Source organism: Ranitomeya variabilis, chromosome 4, assembly GCF_051348905.1.
Source record: "Ranitomeya variabilis isolate aRanVar5 chromosome 4, aRanVar5.hap1, whole genome shotgun sequence".
NCBI lineage: Eukaryota > Metazoa > Chordata > Amphibia > Anura > Dendrobatidae > Ranitomeya > Ranitomeya variabilis.
In genome coordinates this window covers 32,118,153-32,142,658 of record NC_135235.1, presented here as the reverse complement: position 1 = coordinate 32,142,658, position 24,506 = coordinate 32,118,153, and the positions used below count along the sequence as shown (strand labels likewise).

The 24,506-nt window shown below is 43.4% G+C and overlaps 1 protein-coding gene across 1 annotated transcript in view; it reads left to right on the top strand.

The window, feature by feature from the left end:
- Nucleotides 1–24,506, top strand: part of SLIT1 (slit guidance ligand 1) — a 366,291-nt gene that overhangs the window by 208,228 nt on the left and 133,557 nt on the right. Inside the window, exons 5-7 of the mRNA XM_077258294.1 lie at nucleotides 10,903–10,974; nucleotides 12,710–12,781; nucleotides 15,013–15,084. Coding sequence (XP_077114409.1) covers nucleotides 10,903–10,974; nucleotides 12,710–12,781; nucleotides 15,013–15,084 — 216 coding nt within the window. The remainder of the gene's footprint in view (nucleotides 1–10,902; nucleotides 10,975–12,709; nucleotides 12,782–15,012; nucleotides 15,085–24,506) is intronic.

Below are 24,506 nucleotides of genomic sequence, written 5' to 3'. Positions count from 1 at the left end.
CTTACCTCTGACGTTCTTTCTGATGGAATCATTCATTTTTCCCGTCTTTTCCATCTGGCCCAGACCGACATGACAACTTCTTCCAGCAACGACTCACCTGCAGAGAATACAACAAAGACACTTCTCATATTCCAGCCATCACCATCTATCTCCAACCTGCACAAACTCCTCATCCTGCTGATACCCCAATACTGAGCCGCTGCTGCCGTATGTATCCCTAGTACTGCACCTGATACCCCAATACTGAGCCGCTGCTGCCGTATGTGACCCTATTACTGCACCTGATACCCCAATACTGAGCCGCTGCTGCCGTATGTGTCCCTATTACTGCCCCTGATACCCCAATACTGAGCCGCTGCTGCCGTATGTGTCCCTATTACTGCACCTGATACCTCAATACTGAGCTGCTGCTGCCGTATGTGTCCCTATTACTGCACCTCATATCCCAATACTGAGCCGCTGCTGCCGTATGTGTCCCTATTACTGCCCCTGATACCCCAATACTGAGCCGCTGCTGCCGTATGTGACCCTATTACTGCCCCTGATACCCCAATACTGAGCCGCTGCTGCCGTATGTGTCCCTATTACTGCCCCTGATACCCCAATACTGAGCCACTGCTGCCGTATGTGTCCCTATTACTGCACCTGATAACCCAATACTGAGCCGCTGCTGCCGTATGTGACCCTATTACTGCCCCTGATACCCCAATACTGAGCCGCTGCTGCCGTATGTGACCCTATTACTACACCTGATACCCCAATACTGAGCCGCTGCTGCCGTATGTGTCCCTATTACTGCACCTGATATCCCAATACTGAGCCACTGCTGCCGTATGTGTCCCTATTACTGCACCTGATACCCCAATACTGAGCCGCTGCTGCCGTATGTGTCCTTATTACTGCACCCGATACCCCAATACTGAGCCTCTGCTGCCATATGTCCCTATTACTGCACCTGATGCCCTAATACTGAGCCGCTGCTGCCGTATGTGTCCCTATTACTGCCCCTGATACCCCAATACTGAGCCGCTGCTGCCGTATGTGTCCCTATTACTGCACCTGATAACCCAATACTGAGCCGCTGCTGCCGTATGTGTCCCTAGTACTGCCCCCGATACCCCAATACTGAGCCTCTGCTGCCGTATGTGTCCCTATTACTGCACCTGATACCCCAATACTGAGCCTCTGCTGCCGTATGTGACCCTATTACTGCACCTGATACCCCAATACTGAGCCGCTGCTGCCGTATGTGTCCCTATTACTGCCCCTGATACCCCAATACTGAGCCGCTGCTGCCGTATGTGTCCCTATTACTGCACCTGATACCCCAATACTGAGCCGCTGCTGCCATATGTGTCCCTATTACTGCACCTGATACCCCAATACTGAGCCGCTGCTGCCGTATGTGTCCCTATTACTGCACCTGATACCCCAATACTGAGCCGCTGCTGCCGTATGTGTCCTTATTACTGCCCCTGATACCCCAATACTGAGCCGCTGCTGCCGTATGTGTCCCTATTACTGCACCTGATACCTCAATACTGAGCGCTGCTGCCGTATGTGTCCCTATTACTGCCCCTGATATCCCAATACTGAGCCGCTGCTGCCGTATGTGCCCCTATTACTGCACCTGATACCCCAATACTGAGCCTCTGCTGCCGTATGTGTCCCTATTACTGCACCTGATACCCCAATACTGAGCCTCTGCTGCCGTATGTGTCCCTATTACTGCACCTGATACCCCAATACTGAGCCTCTGCTGCCGTATGTGTCCCTATTACTGCCCCCGATACCCCAATACTGAGCCGCTGCTGCCGTATGTGTCCCTATTACTGCACCTGATACCCCAATACTGAGCCGCTGCTGCCGTATGTGCCCCTATTACTGCACCTGATACCCCAATATTGAGCCACTGCTGCCGTATGTGTCCCTATTACTGCACCTGATACCCCAATACTGAGCCTCTGCTGCCGTATGTGTCCTTATTACTGCACCTGATACCCCAATACTGAGCCGCTGCTGCCGTATGTGTCCCTATTACTGCACCTGATACCCCAATACTGAGCCTCTGCTGCCGTATGTGTCCCTATTACTGCACCTGATACCCCAATACTGAGCCGCAGCTGCCGTATGTGTCCCTATTACTGCCCCTGATACCCCAATACTGAGCCGCTGCTGCCGTATGTGTCTCTATTACTGCACCTGATACCCCGATACTGAGCCGCTGCTGCCATATGTGTCCCTATTACTGCACCTGATACCCCAATACTGAGCCGCTGCTGCCGTATGTGTCCCTATTACTGCACCTGATACCCCAATACTGAGCCGCTGCTGCCGTATGTGTCCCTATTACTGCACCTGATACCCCAATACTGAGCCACTGCTGCTCTATGTGTCCCTATTACTGCCCCTGATACCCCAATACTGAGCCTCTGCTGCCGTATGTGTCCCTATTACTGCACCTGATACCCCAATACTGAGCCGCTGCTGCCGTATGTGTCCCTATTACTGCCCCTGATACCCCAATACTGAGCCGCTGCTGCCGTATGTGTCCCTATTACTGCCCCTGATACCCCAATACTGAGCCGCTGCTGCCGTATGTGTCCCTATTACTGCACCTGCTGTGTGGTTCTCTTTTCCTTCTAAACTCTAAAGCAACTCTCTACAATACAGTAATGCCGGGTGCAAGTACCCTAGAAATCAGTGCCCATATTTTGCCCCTAGAAAGTAATAATGCCCTGTGTGCCCCTTTGATAGCCACAGTAACCTGATTTCCCTATAACAATGAGTGCCCACTTTACATTTAATAAAGTCCCAAGTCTCCCCCTGTACAGCTCCCCTTTACACAGCATCATGCTCTCTTATACACAGTATAATGCACCCACACAGTATACTGACTCCTTAGTAGCCCCCAAACTGTTTGATGGCTCCAACAATGTATAATGACCCCCACACTGTAATCTCCATACTGTATGATGGCCCCCTAGATAGCCTCCATATACAGTAGCATAATGCACCAAATAGTCCACAATATAGTATAATGCACTCCCCATAGGCAGACTCTATAGCATACGGCAGGCCCCCATAGGCAGACTCTATAGCATACGGCAGCCCCCATAGTCAGACCCTGTAATGAGGCAGCATCCCTATAGTAAGACCCTGTAATAAGGCAGCACCCCTATAGTAAGACCCTGTAATAAGGCAGCCCTCCCATAGTCAGACCCTGTAATAAGGCAGCCCCCCCATAGTCAGACCCTGTAATAAGGCAGCCCCCATAGTCAGACCCTGTAATATGGCAGCTCCCCCATAGGCAGACCCTGTAATGAGGCAGCATCCCTATAGTAAGACCCTGTAATAAGGCAGCCCCCCCCATAGGCAGACCCTGTAATAAGGCAGCCCCCCCCATAGGCAGACCCTGTAATAAGGCAGCCCCCTTAGTCAGACCCTGTAATAAGGCAGCCCCCAATAGGCAGACCCTGTAATAAGGCAGCAGCACCCATTAAAAAAATAAAATAAAATAAATGCTCACCTCTCTTCTTCGTGGTTCCTGCGCTGCTCCCACTGATCTCCTGACAGCTGGCGCCGGGCAGTGACGTCATCGCGCTTGCTGTCAGTGTCGGCAACGTCAGACGCTGACACTGACAGGTGACGCTGACATGCGTGCGCCGATACAGTTACAGTAGGGTCCCTCCGGGTGGGCCCCCATCAGAGCATCGGGACCCCCGCACCCTCTGCCCCCCGGTAGCTACGCTACTGCCCGACCCTATTCTCCTCCTGGAGTGATTTATTTTTTGATTGCTAGAAGAAAGATGTGTGCGTAAATGTTGCTGTTACGTGTGACATTTTAAAACGTTATGCGACTTTTTGCTCAAAAATTTATAACAAATAATTTTGCTTCATTGGGAATGATTTGATGCAAAAAATGACACATACGAATGAAGAAAGAAAAGTCATTAAAGTTTAACTGACCAATCAGGGCCTTAGATTCAAGCAGCTTGCTACGCAATTGGTCCAAGTCTGCAAAAAGAAAGTCTTTGCTGCCTTTATGTTCTTCTGTAACCGTATAAAATTGCTGCAGATTTTATTGGGAAAATGACACATGCGTTGCAAAAAGGGTCGGTCCGCGGAGACATCCACAAATGACGCGCTGCAGATGTTAGATACATTGTGCCGGTCTTTTATAGGATTTTCTCTGCACCATTTGGAGAGGATTTCAGCAAATCCCATCTGCAATTGTGATATTTTATTATGCACCAGATTTACTGCATTTCCACTGTGAAAAATTGCATGTGAACGTATTTTGGGGACCCCCAACATCCTCGATATAAAATGAAGCTTTTCTTGACACTTTGATAGTCTCATAGCAGATTTCATTCTTTGCAATTCAAAAAATGTAAGGGAATGTGTTATTAGGTTTTGCTATGTATGCAGATACCCTGATTCTAGTTATGAGTTACTTACTGGGCTGACTCTTCATATTTCAAATCAGTGTTTTATCAGCAGAGGATTATTACTACAGGACTAGGTGCCTCCTGCTTCCAAGTCCTACCCGCCCCCCAGCACTGATTAGCAGCTGTCTGTAATAAACAGAAAGCTGCCAATCAGTGGTGTGGGCGGGGTTATACACAAAAAGCAGCCAATCAGTGGAGGGGGCAGGGTTATACACAACTCAGCATTCTAGCTCTGCTCCATCTGCAGCAGAGTAAACTGATTGTATCACAACTGCTGCACTCAGTAAACTCAGTGATACATCGCTGGAATCAGGGTCTCTTCCCCTGCATCATGCTGCAGTCAGATTGCATAGCAAAACCTGCAGATATATTTCTTTTTAATGTGCACCACGATTATGGCATTTCTTCTTCTAAATTTGCTACTGTGAATTGTACTATGGATTTTCTGCAGCCTGCTGGGAATATTCTCTTACTCTTGGGTTAAAGGAAACAGTGGAAGCCCCCGTTTCTATTAGCCCTGTACAAGTTACACGTATGCTCGTGTATCTTTTAGTTTAGCATTTTTGTTGCATTGAAAAAAAATTAAAATGTGACCCCCCCCCCCCCCCCCCAAAAAAAAAAAAAAAAAAAAACTAGTCAGTTTCTGTGACGGCTTCATATCTGTGCATGTGCTCAGCCATCTGGCCCTTACTAGGAGTCTGGGATACATTTGGATGACAAATTGCATTTTAAGCATCTCTATGAGATGGGGAAAAAATAATTTTTGTTTTTGTATATGCAAATGATCTCTTCAAAGAGAGAAAACGACTTGAACTCTATCGCCACCTAGTGGAAGTAGCAATCCTAAAAGTCAATATCGACCCTTTAACGAGCCTTGATATATGACTTGAGATAAAAGCCAAAGCAGAATCTCAATTTCCAGACATGTGTTTCGGGTTGTTTCCCCTCCTCAGTGCAAAGCATGAGATATGATTTGCCTATATGTGAGGATTCTGACTGGGGTCTAAGCCGTAACGTTTCTTTTTGTGGAAAGTCACATGCCTGACATGTTAATGTAAGGAGACTTATAGGCCATGCTGTGCTCCTCTAGGAAATTAAGTATTCAAATTGCCTCTTCAGAGAGGAAAAGAACTTGAACTGTAGCGCCACTTATTGAAATTAGAGATCCTAAAAAGTCAATATCGACCTTTTAATGAGCCTTGTCACATGACTTAGGATAAATGCCAAACCAGAATCTCAAATTCCAGACACGTGTTTCGGGTTGTTTCCCCTCCTCAGTGTAAAGCAAGTGATCTGATTTGGCTGCTTGTGAGGCCTCTGACTGGGGTCAAAGGGGTAACATTTCTCTTTGTAGAAACTGACATGCCTGACATGCCAGTGTAAGGAGACTTATAGGCCATGCATGGCCAAGAGATTGCTGTTTACCTCCAGAATCAGGAGACTTGTACATAACTAATAATGTGAACAGCCGCTAGCTACAAAAGTATCCGGCTAAGAAAAACTTACAGAGAATTGTCTACGGCTGATACTGTTGTAGCAGAGTCTCACTTATGTGAAGTATTAGGTCTGTACAGGGTTCAGCCTGGGGACAGAAAACATTTCCAGTCCCTGACAGCAAACCGAGGTCTTGAAAATGGTCAGGAACTGACATTTATAACTTCACCATCACCTTCATCATTGCCTACAATTCCCACCCAGGGGGGAGCTTCACCATAGTCTTCATCATTGCTTGTGTTTCAACCCCAGAGAAAAACTTCACCATAACCCTCATCATTGCCTATGATTCACACTCATGGGAGAACGTCACCATAACTCTCATCATTGTCTGATACCCCCCTAGAGAAAAGCTTCACCATAACCTTCATCGTTGCCTATGATTCCCACCCTGGGAAGAACGACACCATAACTCTCATCATTGCCTGTATTCCAACCCAGAGGAAAGCTCCACCATAACCCTCATCATTGCCTATGATTCTCACACATGGGAGAACATCGCCATAACCTTCATCATTGTCTATAATACCACCCCAGAGAAGAGCTTCACCATAACCCTCATCATTGCCTATGATTCCCGCCCTGGAAAGAACATCATCATAACGGTAATGGTGACGTTCTCCCATGTGTGTGAATCATAGGCAATGATGAGGGTTATGGTGAAGCTCCTCTGACTGGTGGAAATGTAAACAATGATGAGAGATATCGTGGAGTTGTTCTCTGGGTTGGAATACAGGCAATGATGAGGGTTGTGGTGAAACTCCCCCGAGGGGTGGACATGCAAGCAATGATGAGAGTTATGGTGGAGCTTTTCTCTGGCTTGGAATATGGGCAATGATGAGAGTTATGGTGAAGCTCCTCTCTGAGGTGGTACAATAGGCAATGATGAGGGTTATGGTGAACATCCTCTCTGAGGTGGTACAATAGGCAATGATGAGGGTTATGGTGACACTCCCCTGAGGGGTGGACATGTAAGCAATGATGAGAGTTATGGTGGAGCATTACTCTGGATTGGAATACGGGCAATGATGAGAGTTATGGTGTCGTTCTTCCCTGGGTGGCAATCATAGGCAATGATGAAGGTTATGGTGAAGCTCCTCTCTGATATGGGTCCCCCCATCATTGTCAATGCTTCCACTCAGGGGGGAGCTTCACCATAACCTTCTTCATTGCCCGTATTCCAACCCAGAGTAATGCTCCACCATAACTCTCATCATTGCTTACATGTCCTCCCCTCGGGGATGTCACCATAACCCTCATCATTGTCTGTCCTTCCACCCCAGGGGGCATCACCAGCTCTAGTATTATATGTCATCACCATTAGGAGCCGCGCACTTTCCCGCTAACTGTTCACGGCGACTTATTTTAGCGCTTCTGACATTTTGCGGATTCCCAGGCGCCGGCGAGCAGCCAGGAGTGACTTGTCTTAGTATGAGGACTACAGCTCGTCGCACCAAGAAGGAACTTCAGAGCCGGATCTGATCCTCGCTCATTTCTGCTTCGCTCCTTCACTTCATCTATTTACGTGCTGGAAATGAGAATCGCCTCTATTAGCCTCCATCAGGAATCTGTTCCATCAGCGCTGGGTCGTCTTCCGCCGTAGCGCAGAGTGATTGTGTATACAGACGACTCTCACTCCTGCTACTATAGCGCAGGGTAATTCTGTTTATGGGAATGGTCTGTGCTGCCAGGCCGAGCGCTAATAAATAAAATAACCAGAATCTGACACTCAAACAGCTCTTTAAATGAAAGGGAATCTGTCATGGAGCCTTGTACATGAAACCCCATCTGTGGAAGCATGTGTGCATGAGGGGTTAGCTGTCAGTCACTAGCGAGGACCGCCCACTGGACACTTAACTTAGCTGTCAATCACTAAGTAGGGTAGGGTACCTCCCACTGGACAGTTATCTAGCATTCATTTAGTAGGACACCGCCCCCCTGGACTCTTACCTGTCACTCAAGAAGTAGACCATCCCCCTACTGGACGGTTATATGACAGTCATTAAGTAGGACACCTCCCACTGGACAGTTAGCAGTCAGCCACTAGCTTGGACCGCCCACTGGACTTCACAAACTTTTATAATAATGTGCTCCGCTCCATCTGTTCTACAACAGGTTGCAGATCAAACGCACTGATCAAGGTGGCAGAATGACTTTAACAAATCTATTTGATTCTCTTTCAACATTAGCCTTGCAGTAACACCGAATATCAATCACTAAGCAGAACCGCCCACTGGACACCTGGGTTAACAGTCAGTAGCTGTCCATTAACGCTAACAGTTATCCGATTAAGTAGAACACCCCCTCTCCATCAGTTAGCTGTCAATCACAAAGTAGGACACCGCCCACTGGACAGTTAGATGTCAATCACTAAGTAGGACACCGCCCACTGGACAGTTAGATGTCAGTCACTAAGTAGAACTTCGCCCTCTGGACAGTTAGATGTCAGTCACTAAGTAGAACTCCGCCCTCTGGACAGTTAGATGTCAATCACTAAGTAGGACACCGCCCACTGGACAGTTAGATGTCAGTCACTAAGTAGAACTCCGCCCTCTGGACAGTTAGCTATCAATCACAAAGTAGGACACCGTCCTCTGGACAGTTAGATGTCAGTCACTAATTAGGACACCGCCCTCTAGACTGTTAGATGTCAATCATTAAGTAGGACACCGCCCTCTGGACAGTTAGCTGTCAGTCACTAGGACACCGCCCTCTGGACAGTTAGATGTCAGTCACTACGTAGGACACAGCCCTCTGGACAGTTAGATGGCAGTCACTAAGTAGGACACCGCCCTCTGGACAGTTAGATTCAGTCACTAAGTAGGACACCGCCCTCTGGACAGTTAGATGTCAGTCACTAAGTAGGACATCGCCCTCTGGACAGTTAGATGGCAGTCACTAAGTAGGACATCGCCCTCTGGACAGTTAGATGGCAGTCACTAAGTAGGACATCGCCCTCTGGACAGTTAGATGGCAGTCACTAAGTAGGACATCGCCCTCTGGACAGTTAGATGGCAGTCACTAAGTAGGACATCGCCCTCTGGACAGTTAGATGGCAGTCACTAAGTAGGACATCGCCCTCTGGACAGTTAGATGTCAGTCACTAAGTAGGACATCGCCCTCTGGACAGTTAGATGGCAGTCACTAAGTAGGACATCGCCCTCTGGACAGTTAGATGGCAGTCACTAAGTAGGACATCGCCCTCTGGACAGTTAGATGGCAGTCACTAAGTAGGACATCGCCCTCTGGACAGTTAGATGGCAGTCACTAAGTAGGACATCGCCCTCTGGACAGTTAGATGGCAGTCACTAAGTAGGACATCGCCCTCTGGACAGTTAGATTCAGTCACTAAGTAGGACACCGCCCTCTGGACAGTTAGATGTCAGTCACTAAGTAGGACACCGCCCTCTGGACAGTTAGATGTCAATCACTAAGTAGGACACCGCCCTCTGGACAGTTAGCTGTTAGTCACTAGGACACCGCCCTCTGGACCCCAATAGCTAATTGCTACATGATTTTTTTTCTATAATCATGGGTGGACAGAGCTTTGGCCATGCACCATCGCAGATTCCCCACTGCAGCATCTGTTGATAAGAAGGGCTCCAACATGAAAACAACTGGTGTATTCCTCTGTATACTGTAACACAGGAGCGGACACAGTCAGAAGAGGGCCCCTGTGCATGAACAGGATATGGGAATTATGCAGTCTAATAATTCACCCATTTACGTGATTTAGAGGTGATGGTGGACCCCCTAACCTCCTGGGCATGTCCGCCCCTGATTGTGTCTTACGTCCATCCCATTGCACTGAGATATAACACTGCGGTGCTGGAGGAGGTCACTTCTAGGTTTACGCCGTTAGTAACGGAGGATTATTTCAGCTCGATGGTCGTTTCTTGTCATCGGCGTTGTGGGGTCGCTCCTTTGGCTGTTTGCTCCATATTGTGATAATGGTCCCATTCCGGCTGCAGTTCTCATCCAAGTCCCTGTGAATAATGTCCTCATTACAACCTCGCTTGTGTGTAATAAAGCAGCTCTGTAATGAGAATGCTAGTGTGCGCGCCGCTACCCTTTATGGCCGTGATTAACATTCGGAAGAGGCAAACTTTCCTCGCTGCTAATTATAACAATATTATTAACGAAGGAAACGGCGGCCACATCTATGGAAAGTGGGGATGTGCGAGCCTCGACTACTAGACGGCGCCGTCCTCCGAGAAAACGTGACAATGAGTTATTACTCCGAATATTTCTGTAAAATTGTACAGTAAATATCCTGAGAAATATTTGTGCAGAGAGAGTAATGCATGGAGCAACAGTAAATAAATTGGTATTTAAAGGGAGTGTCCGGCTAGAAAAAAAAAACTTAACGTTGGAAAACATACGACTTGAATTTCCCCGATCTCTAGATATCCACATGGTCTTGGCTCCTGGCAGCTCTACTTTGAGCTTGAGACACTCCTGCAATGGTACGTCTGTGAGTGAAGGGGGCTGGTTGATTGTTCATGTCAAGAGCTAAACCGATCCCCTTCTCTATCACAGCCTACGAGTAGACCGAGAAGGGGGCTGGCTTGGCTGTTAACATGAGCAGTCAGCCAGCCCCCTTCACACCCGGCACTAGTCAGGTGTCGACACAGAACGCTCTCTCCAATGTCGGACATAAACTAGTTACACATGCTCTATGCAGAGGTGCCATTAAGAAAAATTGGTTGGATTATTTGGCTTAGGTGAAACTCTTTGTGAACGAGGTCCTTGAGGGTCCTTGAAGTTGGTTCCTAGATGTCCCACTGCTGGAATCCCCGCCGATCAGTGGCATAGAGGTTGATATACTATGTGATCCTTTGTGTGACACTGCAGGGCATATGATCCCTACATACAGTATGTGTATATATCAGAGGAAATGAGACCACTACACCATAGTAACATAAGGATAACAGGAAATGTTCTTTCTGTCTTGCAGTGATCTCAGCGAGAATATGATCCAAGCAATTCCAAGAAAAACTTTCCGGGGAGCGACAGAACTCAAGAACTTGTAAGTCCCAAAAGTTCTGATGTGACTTGGCTGTGCCAAGGTGTCAGTGGTCTGTAGCCTGGCGAAACAAAATTACCAGCTTACTGCCAGGAAAAACATGAAAGTATATGTGTGCCCACCATGAGGCAGTGTAATGACAGCGGAACATGCAAACAATGCACTAAACAAAAATCATATTTAAGATGAAAACACTTATTAACAATATTCTGCGCGTTTAGAAGTCAATCTGACGTCTTCTACAGGTACCGGATGATCAAGAGGTTGGATCAGTCATGAAATGTGCAAGATGTTTTTAATAAACATTTTTGTACCATGTCTGTGATTTTGGTGATGCTACTCTTAAAGGGATTGGCCCCATCTTAGTAAGTGATGGCAAATTTCCCTGCTCCCCACCCTGGTACTTTGAACATAGTGTATAGATTTTTGCAGAGCAGCAGTTCAAAAGAGCTTTTAAAGGAGCATGTATTGGGTATTGAAACAACACAGTAACAGCTTTTTCAGGGGAAAAGGAAGACAAATAAGGTAATGAAGTACTGTATATTACAAAAATTCATATCTTTACAATACCTGGAAATTAATACAATTTAAAACAAGTAATCGCTGGGGCTTTGACCTCTGGGCCCCCACTGTCCTTGAGAATAAAGACATTACAACACTATTTCCCCTTCACAGGTTTTACTTTGCACAGGGCCATTCTCAGCAATCCACTGCAGTGCTGCTGTGATCAAATTAATGAGCCCAGACGTTTTTCTGCGCAACCAGATGACCAGGAGCGCTGCTGCTCTGCAGGGAAATACTGTGAATGGGACGCAGTGACCGAGCAGAGCTGCATCCACTTTGTACTCCAGACCTGCGATGATTGATTCACTAACACCATTATTAGGAATCTAATCTGACAGCAGTATGATGTAGAGACTGAGACCCTGATTCCAGCGATGCATCACTTAGTTTGCTGGGTACAGAAGTTGTGATACAATCACAATCACAGTTTTATGTCATTCGGACCTGGCAGAGCTCGGAATGCTGCACTGTATATATTACACCGCCCACACCACTGATTGGCAGCTTTCTGTGTACACTGTATATTGTCACCAAGCTTCCAATCAGTGTTGGGGATGTGGTTGGACCAATAGGCATGAAACACTTAGTCCTGTGGTGATAATCTCCTGCTGATAAAACGCTGATTTTATTAAAACAGCAAAACAGTCTAGTAAGTGACACATAGCTGAAATCAGGATCTCTGCCCCTACATCACGCTGCTCTTGGATTACATATCAAAATCCTGCTGATAGATTCCCTTTAAAGAGTAACTTAAATAATGTACCATAATTATTGATTGGCCAAAGTTTTTTTTTTTGTAATACACTTCATTACTTTATTTTGCCGCCTTCTCACCCAAACGCTATGCTGCAGCACTGATTTACCTTCTGTTTGATGCTGCCCAACAAGAATAACCACTATCCTTACAATTTGTGTCAGGGTCTTTTCTTCTCTGAATGCAGAGATGGAAGCAGAGAGGCTCAGACAGGGAAAGGCCCGTGCTCTGACATCAGAGTACAGATTCCTGCAGGGCAGCAGTTAAAAGCAGACAACTAGGGAGCTTGAACACAGAAAGTAAAACAGCAATGTAGCATTGTTGTATGGGGGGAAAGGAGCAATACCTCTACAATAGCTGGGTATACCACTGTTCCTCTTGTGAACCGTCTACTGATCTAATCTTGTCTTTTATCCATAGACAACTGGACAAGAATCAGATCAGTTGTATCGAGGACGGAGCTTTCCGCGCTCTTCGGGGGCTGGAAGTGTTGTAAGTATATGATCCTCTCAAATTGAGCCCTATAAAAGGTGAAAAAAAAAAACTAAGAAATGACTTAGTTTGGCAAGGTCAGAATAGAATATAAAGTGGATTATGAGGATTTTGCCAAGTCTATTTTCTCCGCACAAAAAAAACAACAACAAAAAAAATAGAACAAAACAATTAAAAACAATTACATATTAAAGTATATATATTCAATTACAGAATTGCAGTACTCCATGTAAAATTGCGATCATGGCTTTTACACTCGGTCTTCAAGAGGGAATAAAAAATAATAGCGTATAAGAGACACACTATAATGTAACATCTGGCCAAAATGCAAAAAAAACAGTGGTTGATACAGAGGACACAGCAGTTGTTGCATAAGTCACAATTATGTGCGCCTGTTTTCTCCAGTACAGAAAGTAATTTCATCACGATGTTCATTAAAGAGATGGATGGTAAATTGCTGTCAGTTGTGCTTGTGGTTTATTTTTCACATTTTTTGCCTTGGGAACATTCCTGCGTACTTCCTCTAAGCCATCACATCCTGTACCCAATAAAACTAATGTGCCTATACTTGTAGTATAAATAAGTACACCCCAAGAGATTTGTCAGAAAACCTTAAGTCTCCTTTCAGAATCCACGTTTTCTGTGGGACATGATGCAACAAAGTACTCCCATAAATAAGACGCATTGATTGCAAACAGAATTTGTTATTTTGCACCCCAAAAAAAATAATTAGGAGCACAGCTAAAGTTTAGACTGCAAAATTCTAATGATCAAGAATTCGACCACAGGTAAGTCTGATAATTCGTTACACAGGTGTCCTGCAGATAGTAAATTATAAAAGGGTTTTATGTAATAAAAAAAAAAAACCTTCCTATCTTATGCTGTCAGCAATGGCACCACATGGAAGAGAAATGTCACTAGGCAGCAATGGCACCACATGGAAGAGAAGTATTACAAGACCTGAGAAAGAAAATATATTTTTTTGCACAAAAAAGGTGAAGGCTACATAATGTCAGCAAAGCTTTACTTATCAGTCAGAAACTGCAGCAAAAGTGATACAGAAATGTAAAAAAGATGAAATTTTAATCATTTCAAAGATACGTCCAGGTGACCACAAAAGGTACCAGCTAAACAGGAGCCTCTTCTGATGAGAAGAGTTGAAGAAATTCCACATGTAGAAAGCCAAACCATGGTGATTGTTTCCCGGGACACAATACAGCATACACTGCAGGGGAACGGCATGTATGGGTGTCATCCATGAAGGAAGCCTCTCCTAAAGCCCATGTACAAAAAAGCCGCTAAAATGTGCCAGAACCCATGCTGAAAAATATGAAGATACTGGGACTCTATACACTGGATTGATGAGAACAAGATAAATGTTTCTGGAACTGATGGAATCAAAACTGTATGATGTCACAAAGGTGAGGAGTGCAAAGAAAAATGCCTGATGCCTACAGTGAAACATGGTGGTGGCAGCGTCCTTATGTGGGGCGGCATGAGCTGCTGGTGTCGGGGGCTACATGTGATTGATCATGAACTCACAGATGTACTGCTGTATAATGAGAGAGAAGATGCCGCCATCACTCCGTGCCCTTGATAGACGTGCACTTTCCCAACATGACAATGATAATAAACAACCACCTGTTCTATTTCTGAAGAAGAGCAGGGTGAAAGTGACTCAGTGGCCAAGTGTCTCCTGATCTGACCAAAACCAAACAACTATGGGGGATTCTGAAGAGACAAGTTGTCGTCATTCTCCATCCGGCATCCAGGCTCTAAAAGAGCTCGTTCTTGAAGAATGGAAAAAGATGGATGTTACAATATATTGCCAGTATACTCATTCCATACCTAGAAGACTCGGTGCTGTCCTTATCATGGAGATCATTCATAATATTAGATGTAGCAATCTTTGATGTTGGCTGTTCTCATTTTTGCATCAATTAATTTGAGTAAAACTGAAGATTCTATAATGAAACTTATATTCTTGACCTTACTTTCATGTTATGGGTTAATTTCTTTCCTTTGAAACTTACTTTTCAAAGGAGGTGTACTCATATATGCTGAGCTCTGTAAGCCGCTGCCAGAGGTCTTCGGCAGCAGCTTTCTCCGCTCTTGCCATTGTCCTGACGATGTGTAAGGGGAAGTATGGAGAGTTATCTCTCGCCCTTATCCTAACCAATCCCTTTAACTTTTAACTCTGTATGATTAAAATGTTCTCATCTTTCTTTCAGAACCCTCAACAACAACAACATCACTACAATTCCTGTTTCCAGTTTTAACCATATGCCGAAACTGAGGACCTTGTAAGTAAAATGGGTTTGTAGTTTGGGAAAAAGTCACCTCGATCTTTGTAAAAAAAAATCAATTGCAGGGGGCAGTATTATAGTAGTTATATTCTTGTACATAGGAGCAGTATTATAGTAGTTATATTCTTGTACATAGGAGCAGTATTATAGTAGTTATATTCTTGTACATAGGAGCAGTATTATAGTAGTTATATTCTTGTACATAGGAGCAGTATTATAGTAGTTATATTCTTGTACATAGGAGCAGTATTATAGTAGTTCTATTCTTGTACATAGGGGGCAGTATTATAGTAGTTATATTCTTGTACATAGAGGCAGTATTATAGTAGTTATATTCTTGTACATAGGAGCAGTATTATAGTAGTTATATTCTTGTACGTAGGGGTAGTATTATAGTAGTTATATTCTTGTACATAGGAGCAGTATTATAGTAGTTATATTCTTGTACATAGGAGCAGTATTATAGTAGTTATATTCTTGTACATGGAACAGTATTATAGTAGTTATATTCTTGTACATAGGAGCAGTATTATAGTAGTTATATTCTTGTACATAGGGGCAGTATTATAGTAGTTATATTCTTGTACATAGGAGCAGTATTATAGTAGTTATATTCTTGTACATAGGGGGCAGTATTATAGTAGTTATATTCTTGTACATAGGAGCAGTATTATAGTAGTTATATTCTTGTACATAGGAGCAGTATTATAGTAGTTATATTCTTGCACATAGGAGCAGTATTATAGTAGTTATATTCTTGCACATAGGAGCAGTATTATAGTAGTTATATTCTTGTACATAGGGCAGTATTATAGTAGTTATAGTCTTGTACATAGGGGCAGTATTATAGTAGTTATATTCTTGTACATAGAACAGTATTATAGTAGTTATATTCTTGTACATAGGGGCAGTACTATAGTATTTAAATTCTTGTACATAGGAGCAGTATTATAGTAGTTATATTCTTGTACATAGGGGGCAGTATTATAGTAGTTATATTCTTGTACATAGGGGCAGTATTATAGTAGTTATAGTCTTGTACATAGGGGCAGTATTATAGTAGTTATATTCTTGTACATAGGAGCAGTATTATAGTAGTTATATTCTTGTACATAGGGGCAGTACTATAGTATTTAAATTCTTGTACATAAGAGCAGTATTATAGTAGTTATATTCTTGTACATAGAACAGTATTATAGTAGTTATATTCTTGTACATAGGGGAAGTATTATAGTAGTTATATTCTTGTACATAGGAGCAGTATTATAGTAGTTATATTCTTGTACATAGGGGCAGTATTATAGTAGTTATATTCTTGTACATAGGAGCAGTATTATAGTAGTTATATTCTTGTACATAGGGGCAGTATTATAGTAGTTATATTCTTGTACATAGAACAGTATTATAGTAGTTATATTCTTGTACATAGGGGCAGTATTATAGTAGTTATATTCTTGTACATAGGAGCAGTATTATAGTAGTTATATTCTTGTACATAGCAGCAGTATTATAGTAGCTATATTCTTGTACATAGGAGCAGTATTATAGTAGTTATATTCCTGAACATAGGAGCAGTATTATAGTAGTTATATTGTATATAGGGGGAAGTATTATAGTAGTTATATTCTTGTACATAGGAGCAGTATTATAGTAGTTATATTCTTGTACATAGGGGCAGTATTATAGTAGTTATATTCTTGTACATAGGGGCAGCATTATAGTAGTTATATTCTTGTACATAGGGGAAGTAATATAGTAGTTATATTCTTGTACATAGAACAGTATTACAGTAGTTATATTCTTGTATATAGGGACAGTATTATAGTAGTTAAATTCTTGTATGTAGGGGCAGTATTATAGTAGTTATATTCTTGTACATAGGAGCAGTATTATAGTAGTTATATTCTTGTACATAGAACAGTATTACAGTAGTTATATTCTTGTATATAGGGGCAGTATTATAGTAGTTATATTCTTGTACATAGGAGCAGTATTATAGTAGTTATATTCTTGTATATAGGAGCAGTATTATAGTAGTTATATTCTTTTACATAGGGGGCAGTATTATAGTAGTTATATTCTTGTATATAGGAGCAGTATTATAGTAGTTATATTCTTGTACATAGGAGCAGTATTATAGTAGTTATATTCTTATACATAGGAGCAGTATTATAGTAGTTATATTCTTGTACATAGGGGCAGTATTATAGTAGACTAATACTGCCCCTATGTACAACAATATAACTACTATAATACTGCCCCTATGTACAAGAATATTAGTAGTTATATTCTTGTACATAGGAGCAGTATTATAGTAGTTATATTCTTGTACATAGGGGCAGTATTATAGTAGTTATATTCTTGTATATAGGGGCAGTATTATAGCAGTTATATTCTTGTACATAGGGGCAGTATTATAGTAGTTATATTCTTGTACATAGGGGCAGTATTATAGTAGTTATATTCTTGTACATAGGAAAAGTATTATAGTAGTTATAGTCTTGTACATAGGGGGCAGTATTATTTGAAATTGTGGAAAGTACTTTCCCAAACCAAGCATAAATATAAAATAATTTGTGTTCTGTGGATATCTGTCATATTTTTCTCATTTCTGAGAATATTACACAGACAATGGTAAATGTCAGAATATTAATTTTGTATTTGTTGTTGCATTTTCTGTTTCTCCTGTGTTATGTGGTTTAGCGGTATGTTCCTCTGCTTGCAATTGTAATAAGTAATTGAGAAAACAGTAAACAAGACAATGGCTAATTTAAAACATGCAAAGGGAAGAAATATTATAATGTACTTTGTCATGCATGTACTTTTGTTTCTTCTTTTTTTCATGTGGCTAACATATATTACTTTCTGCCCCTTTACCAGACAAATAGAATTAGCCAATTCAAAGCTTAGCACAATTATTAAAGGGATTGGCCCCAAAACAGAAAATACAACTACAATATATTATATAACATTATGAAAGAGAATTTGTCATCAGAAAATGACTTACTGTTTAATTCGGGTTTTATTGTAAAAAAAATTTTTAGTTTTCATATTTATTTATATTTTTTAAATTTATCTGTCATATTTATGTAAATAAAAACAATATGAAGATTTTTTCACAAGACAATAGACCTAATAATAAACTCCGGCTTCATGTTAGGCACATGTACAATAGTAACAATAGATTCAGACTGTTTGTACTAAAGTTTCCTCCGAGCATACTCTAATCTGGGCAAGCATCATTGTACAGGAGGAGGAGGTGAGCTGTGACATCACCTATTGTGAATGGTGGATCCTGTGTTATCTACTGTATATAGAGGTGTCATCAGTCATTGTACAGGAGGAGGAGGAGGAGGTGAGCTGTGACATCACCTATTGTGAATGGTGGATCCTGTGTTATCTACTGTATATAGAGGTGTTATCAGTCATTGTACAGGAGGAGGAGGTGAGCTGTGACATCATCTATTGTGAATGGTGGATCCTGTGTTATCTACTGTATATAAAGGTGTTATCAGTCATTGTACAGGAGGAGGAGGTGAGCTGTGACATCACCTATTGTGAATGGTGGATCCTGTGTTATCTACTGTATATAAAGGTGTTATCAGTCATTGTACAGGAGGAGGAGATGAGCTGTGACATCACCTATTGTGAATGGTGGATCCTGTGTTATCTACTGTATATAGATGTGTTATCAGTCATTGTACAGGAGGAGGAGATGAGCTGTGACATCACCTATTGTAAATTGTGGATCCTGTGTTATATACTGTATATAGAGGTGCTATCAGTCATTGTACAGGAGGAGGAGGAGAGCTGTGACATCATCTATTGTGAATGGAGGATCCTGTGTTATCTACTGTATATAGAGGTGTTATCAGTCATTGTACAGGAGGAGGTGAGCTGTGACATCATCTATTGTGAATGGAGGATCCTGTGTTATCTACTGTATATAGATGTGTTATCAGTCATTGTACAGGAGGAGGAGGTGAGCTGTAATATCACCTATTGTGTATGGTGGATCCTGTGTTATCTACTGTATATAGAGGTGTTATCAATCATTGTACAGGAGGAGGAGGTGAGCTGTGACATCACCTATTGTGAATGGTGGATCCTGTGTTATCTGCTGTATATAGAGGTGTTATCCGTCATTGCACAGGAGGAGGAGGTGAGCTGTAACATCACATATTGTAAATGATGGATCCTGTGTTATCTGCTGTATATAGAGGTGTTATCAGTCATTGTACAGGAGGAAGTGAGCTGTGACATCACCTATTGTGAATGGTGGATCCTGTGTTATCTACTGTATACAGAGGTGTTATCAGTCATTGTACAGGAGGAGGAGGTGAGCTGTAACATCACATATTGTGAAAGATGGATCCTGTGTTATCTGCTGTATATAGAGGTGTTATCAGTCATTGTACAGGAGGAGGTGAGCTGTGACATCACCTGTTGTGAATGGTGGATCCTGTGTTATCTACTGTACATAGAGATGTTATCAGTCATTGTACAGGAGGAGGAGGAGGTGAGCTGTGATATCACCTATTGTGAATGGTGGATCCTGTGTTATCTACTGTATATAGAGGTGTTATCAGTCATTGTACAGGAGGAGGTGAGCTGTGACATTACCTATTGTGAATGGTGGATCCTGTGTTTTCTACTGTACATAGAGATGTTATCAGTCATTGTACAGGAAGAGGATGAGGTGAGCTGTGACATCACCTATTGTGAATGGTGGATCCTGTGTTATCTACTGTATATAGAGGTGTTATCAGTCATTGTGCAGGAGGAGGAGGTGAGCTGTGACATCACCTATTGTGAATGGTGGATCCTGTGTTATCTACTTTATATAGAGGTGTTATCAATCATTGTACAGGAGGAGGAGGTGAGCTGTGACATCACCTATTGTGAATGGTGGATCCTGTGTTATCTACTGTATATAGATGTGTTATCAGTCATTGTACAGGAGGAGGAGGAGATGAGCTGTGACATCACCTATTGTGAATGGTGGATTCTGTGTTATCTACTGTATATAGAGGTGTTATCAGTCATTGTACAGGAGGAGGAGGAGGAGGTGAGCTGTGACATCATCTATTGTGAATGGAGGATCCTGTGTTATCTACTGTATATGGATGTGTTATCAGTCATTGTACAGGAGGAGGAGGTGAGCTGTGACATCATCTATTGTGAATGGAGAATCCTGTGTTAGCTGCTGTATATAGAGGTGTTATAAGTCATTGTGCAGGAGGAGGAGGTGAGCTGTAATATCACCTATTGTGTATGGTGGATCCGGTGTTATCTACTGTATATAGAGGTGTTATAAGTCATTGTGCAGGAGGAGGTGAGCTGTGACATCACCTATTGTGAATGGTGGATCCTGTGTTATCTGCTGTATATAGAGGTGTTATCAGTCATTGCACAGGAGGAGGAGGTGAGCTGTAACATCACATATTGTAAATGATGGATCCTGTGTTATCTGATTTATATAGAGGTGTTATCAGTCATTGTACAGGAGGAAGTGAACTGTGACATCACCTATTGTGAATGGTGGATCCTGTGTTATCTACTGTATACAGAGGTGTTATCAGTCATTGTACAGGAGGAGGAGGTGAGCTGTAACATCACATATTGTGAAAGATGGATCCTGTGTTATCTGCTGTATATAGAGGTGTTATCAGTCATTGAACAGGAGGAGGTGAGCTGTGACATCACCTATTGTGAATGGTGGATCTTGTGTTATCTACAGTACATAGAGATGTTATCAGTCATTGTACAGGAGGAGGAGGAGGTGAGCTGTGATATCATCTATTGTGAATGGTGGAGTCTGTGTTATCTACTGTATATAGAGGTGTTATCAGTCATTGTACAGGAGGAGGAGGTGAGCTGTGATATCATCTATTGTGAATGGTGGAGTCTGTGTTATCTACTGTATATAGAGGTGTTATCAGTCATTGTACAGGAGGAGGAGGTGAGCTGTGACATCACCTATTGTGAATGGTGGAGTCTGTGTTATCTACTGTATATAGAGGTGTTATCAGTCATTGTACAGAAGGAGGAGGTGAGCTGTGACATCACCTATTGTGAATGGTGGATCCTGTCATGATCTCAATGGCAAGAGAACATAGCATAAGCATATATAGGAACTAGCTCTTGGAAGATGGGAACTGAGCTGACCATGAACTAAACCTAACGCCCAACTAGCAGTGGCCGGGTAGCATGCCTACGTTGATTCTAGATGCCCAGCACCAGCCGGAGGACTAAATAAAGCTAGCAGAGGAAAATATTAGTCCTAGCTCACCTCTAGAGAAATACCCCGAAAGGAGACAGAGGCCCCCCACATGTATTGGCGGTGAGTAGAGATGAAATAACAAACGTAGTATGAAAATAGGTTTAGCAAATTTGAGGTCCACTTACTACATAGCAGAAGACAGAAAGGACACTTTCATGGTCAGCTGAAAACCCTATCAAAAACACCATCCAGAAATTACTTTAAAACTCTGGCATTAACTCATAACACCAGAGTGGCAATTCCTGTTCACAAGAGCTTTCCAGACACAGTAACGAAACTACAGCTGTGAACTGGAACAAAAATGCAAAAACAAACATGGACAAGAGTCCAACTTATCTAGTAGTTGTCTAGGAGCAGGAACAAGCACAGAGAGGCTTCTGATAACATTGTTGACCGGCAAGCAACTAACAGAGCAGCAAGGTTATATAGCGACTCCCACATCTTGATGGGAACAGGTGAACAGAGAAGATGAAGACACCAGTTCAATTCCACCAGTAGCCACCGGGGGAGCCCAGAATCCAAATTCACAACAGTACCCCCCCCTCAAGGAGGGGGCAACGAACCCTCACCAGAACCACCAGGGCGATCAGGATGGGCCCTATGAAAGGCACGAACCAGATCGGAGGCATGAACATCAGATGCATTCACCCAAGAATTATCCTCCTGGCCGTATCCCTTCCACTTGACCAGATACTGGAGTCTCCGTCTGGAAACACGAGAGTCTAAGATTTTCTCCACAACGTACTCCAACTCACCCTCAACCAACACCGGAGCAGGAGGCTCAACGGAAGGCACAACCGGTACCTCATACCTGCGCAATAATGACCGATGAAAAACGTTATGAATAGAAAAGGATGCAGGGAGGTCCAAACGGAAAGAAACAGGGTTAAGAATCTCCAATATCTTATACGGGCCGATAAACCGAGGCTTAAACTTAGGAGAAGAGACCCTCATAGGGACAAAACGAGAAGACAACCACACCAAATCCCCAACAGAAAGCCGAGGACCAACACGACGGTGGCGGTTGGCAAAAAGCTGAGTCTTCTCCTGGGACAACCTCAAATTGTCCACCACCTGCCCCCAGATCTGATGCAATCTCTCCACCACAGCATCCACTCCAGGACAATCCGAAGATTCCACCTGACCAGAGGAAAATCGAGGATGAAACCCCGAATTACAGAAAAACGGGGACACCAAAGTGGCAGAGCTGGCCCGATTATTGAGAGCGAACTCCGCCAATGGCAAAAAAGCAACCCAATCATCCTGGTCAGCAGACACAAAACACCTCAGATATGTCTCCAGGGTCTGATTAATCCGCTCGGTCTGGCCATTCGTCTGAGGATGGAAAGCGGACGAAAAAGATAAATCTATGCCCATCCTAGCACAGAATGCCCGCCAAAATCTAGACACGAATTGGGTCCCTCTGTCAGAAACGATATTCTCAGGAATACCATGCAAACGAACAACATTTTGAAAAAACAGAGGAACCAACTCGGAAGAAGAAGGTAACTTGGGCAGAGGAACCAAATGGACCATCTTAGAAAAACGGTCACACACCACCCAGATGACAGACATCTTCTGAGAAACAGGCAGATCTGAAATAAAATCCATCGAGATGTGCGTCCAAGGCCTCTTAGGAATAGGCAAGGGCAACAATAATCCACTAGCCCGAGAACAACAAGGCTTGGCCCGAGCACAAACGTCACAAGACTGCACAAAGCCTCGCACATCTCGTGACAGGGAAGGCCACCAGAAGGACCTTGCCACCAAATCCCTGGTACCAAAAATGCCAGGATGACCTGCCAACGCAGAAGAATGAACCTCAGAGATGACTCTACTGGTCCAATCATCAGGAACAAACAGTCTACCAGGTGGGCAACGATCAGGTCTATCCGCCTGAAACTCCTGCAAGGCCCGCCGCAGGTCTGGAGAAACGGCTGACAATACCACTCCATCCTTAAGGATACCTGTGGGCTCAGAGTTACCAGGCGAGTCAGGCTCAAAACTCCTAGAAAGGGCATCCGCCTTAACATTCTTAGAACCCGGTAGGTATGACACCACAAAATTAAACCGAGAGAAAAATAATGACCAGCGCGCCTGTCTAGGATTCAGGCGCCTGGCGGTCTCAAGATAAATCAAATTTTTGTGGTCAGTCAATACCACCACCTGATGTCTGGCCCCCTCAAGCCAATGACGCCACTCCTCAAAAGCCCACTTCATGGCCAAAAGCTCCCGATTCCCAACATCATAATTCCGCTCAGCGGGCGAAAATTTACGGGAAAAGAAGGCACAAGGCCTCATCACGGAGCAGTCAGAACTTTTCTGCGACAACACTGCCCCAGCTCCGATCTCAGAAGCGTCGACCTCAACCTGAAAAGGTAGAGCAACATCAGGCTGACGCAACACAGGGGCAGAGGAAAAACGGCGCTTAAGCTCCCGAAAGGCCTCCACAGCATCAGGGGACCAATCAGCAACATCAGCACCCTTCTTAGTCAAATCGGTCAATGGCTTAGCAATATCCGAAAAACCAGCAATAAATCGACGATAAAAGTTAGCAAAGCCCAAAAATTTCTGAAGACTCTTAAGAGAAGAGGGCTGCGTCCAATCACAAATAGCTTGAACCTTGACAGGATCCATTTCAATGGAAGAGGGGGAAAAAATATATCCCAAAAAGGAAATCCTCTGTACCCCAAAAACACACTTAGAACCCTTCACACACAAAGAATTAGACCGCAAAACCTGAAAAACCCTCCTGACTTGCTGGACATGAGAGTCCCAGTCATCCGAAAAAATCAGAATATCATCCAGATACACAATCATAAATTTATCCAAATAATCGCGAAAAATATCATGCATAAAGGACTGGAAAACTGACGGAGCATTAGAAAGACCAAAAGGCATCACCAAATACTCAAAGTGGCCCTCGGGCGTATTAAATGCGGTTTTCCACTCATCCCCCTGCCTGATTCGCACCAAATTATACGCCCCACGAAGATCAATCTTAGAGAACCACTTGGCCCCCTTTATGCGAGCAAACAAATCAGTCAGCAACGGCAATGGGTATTGATATTTAACAGTGATTTTATTCAAAAGCCGATAATCAATACATGGTCTCAAAGAGCCGTCTTTTTTTGAC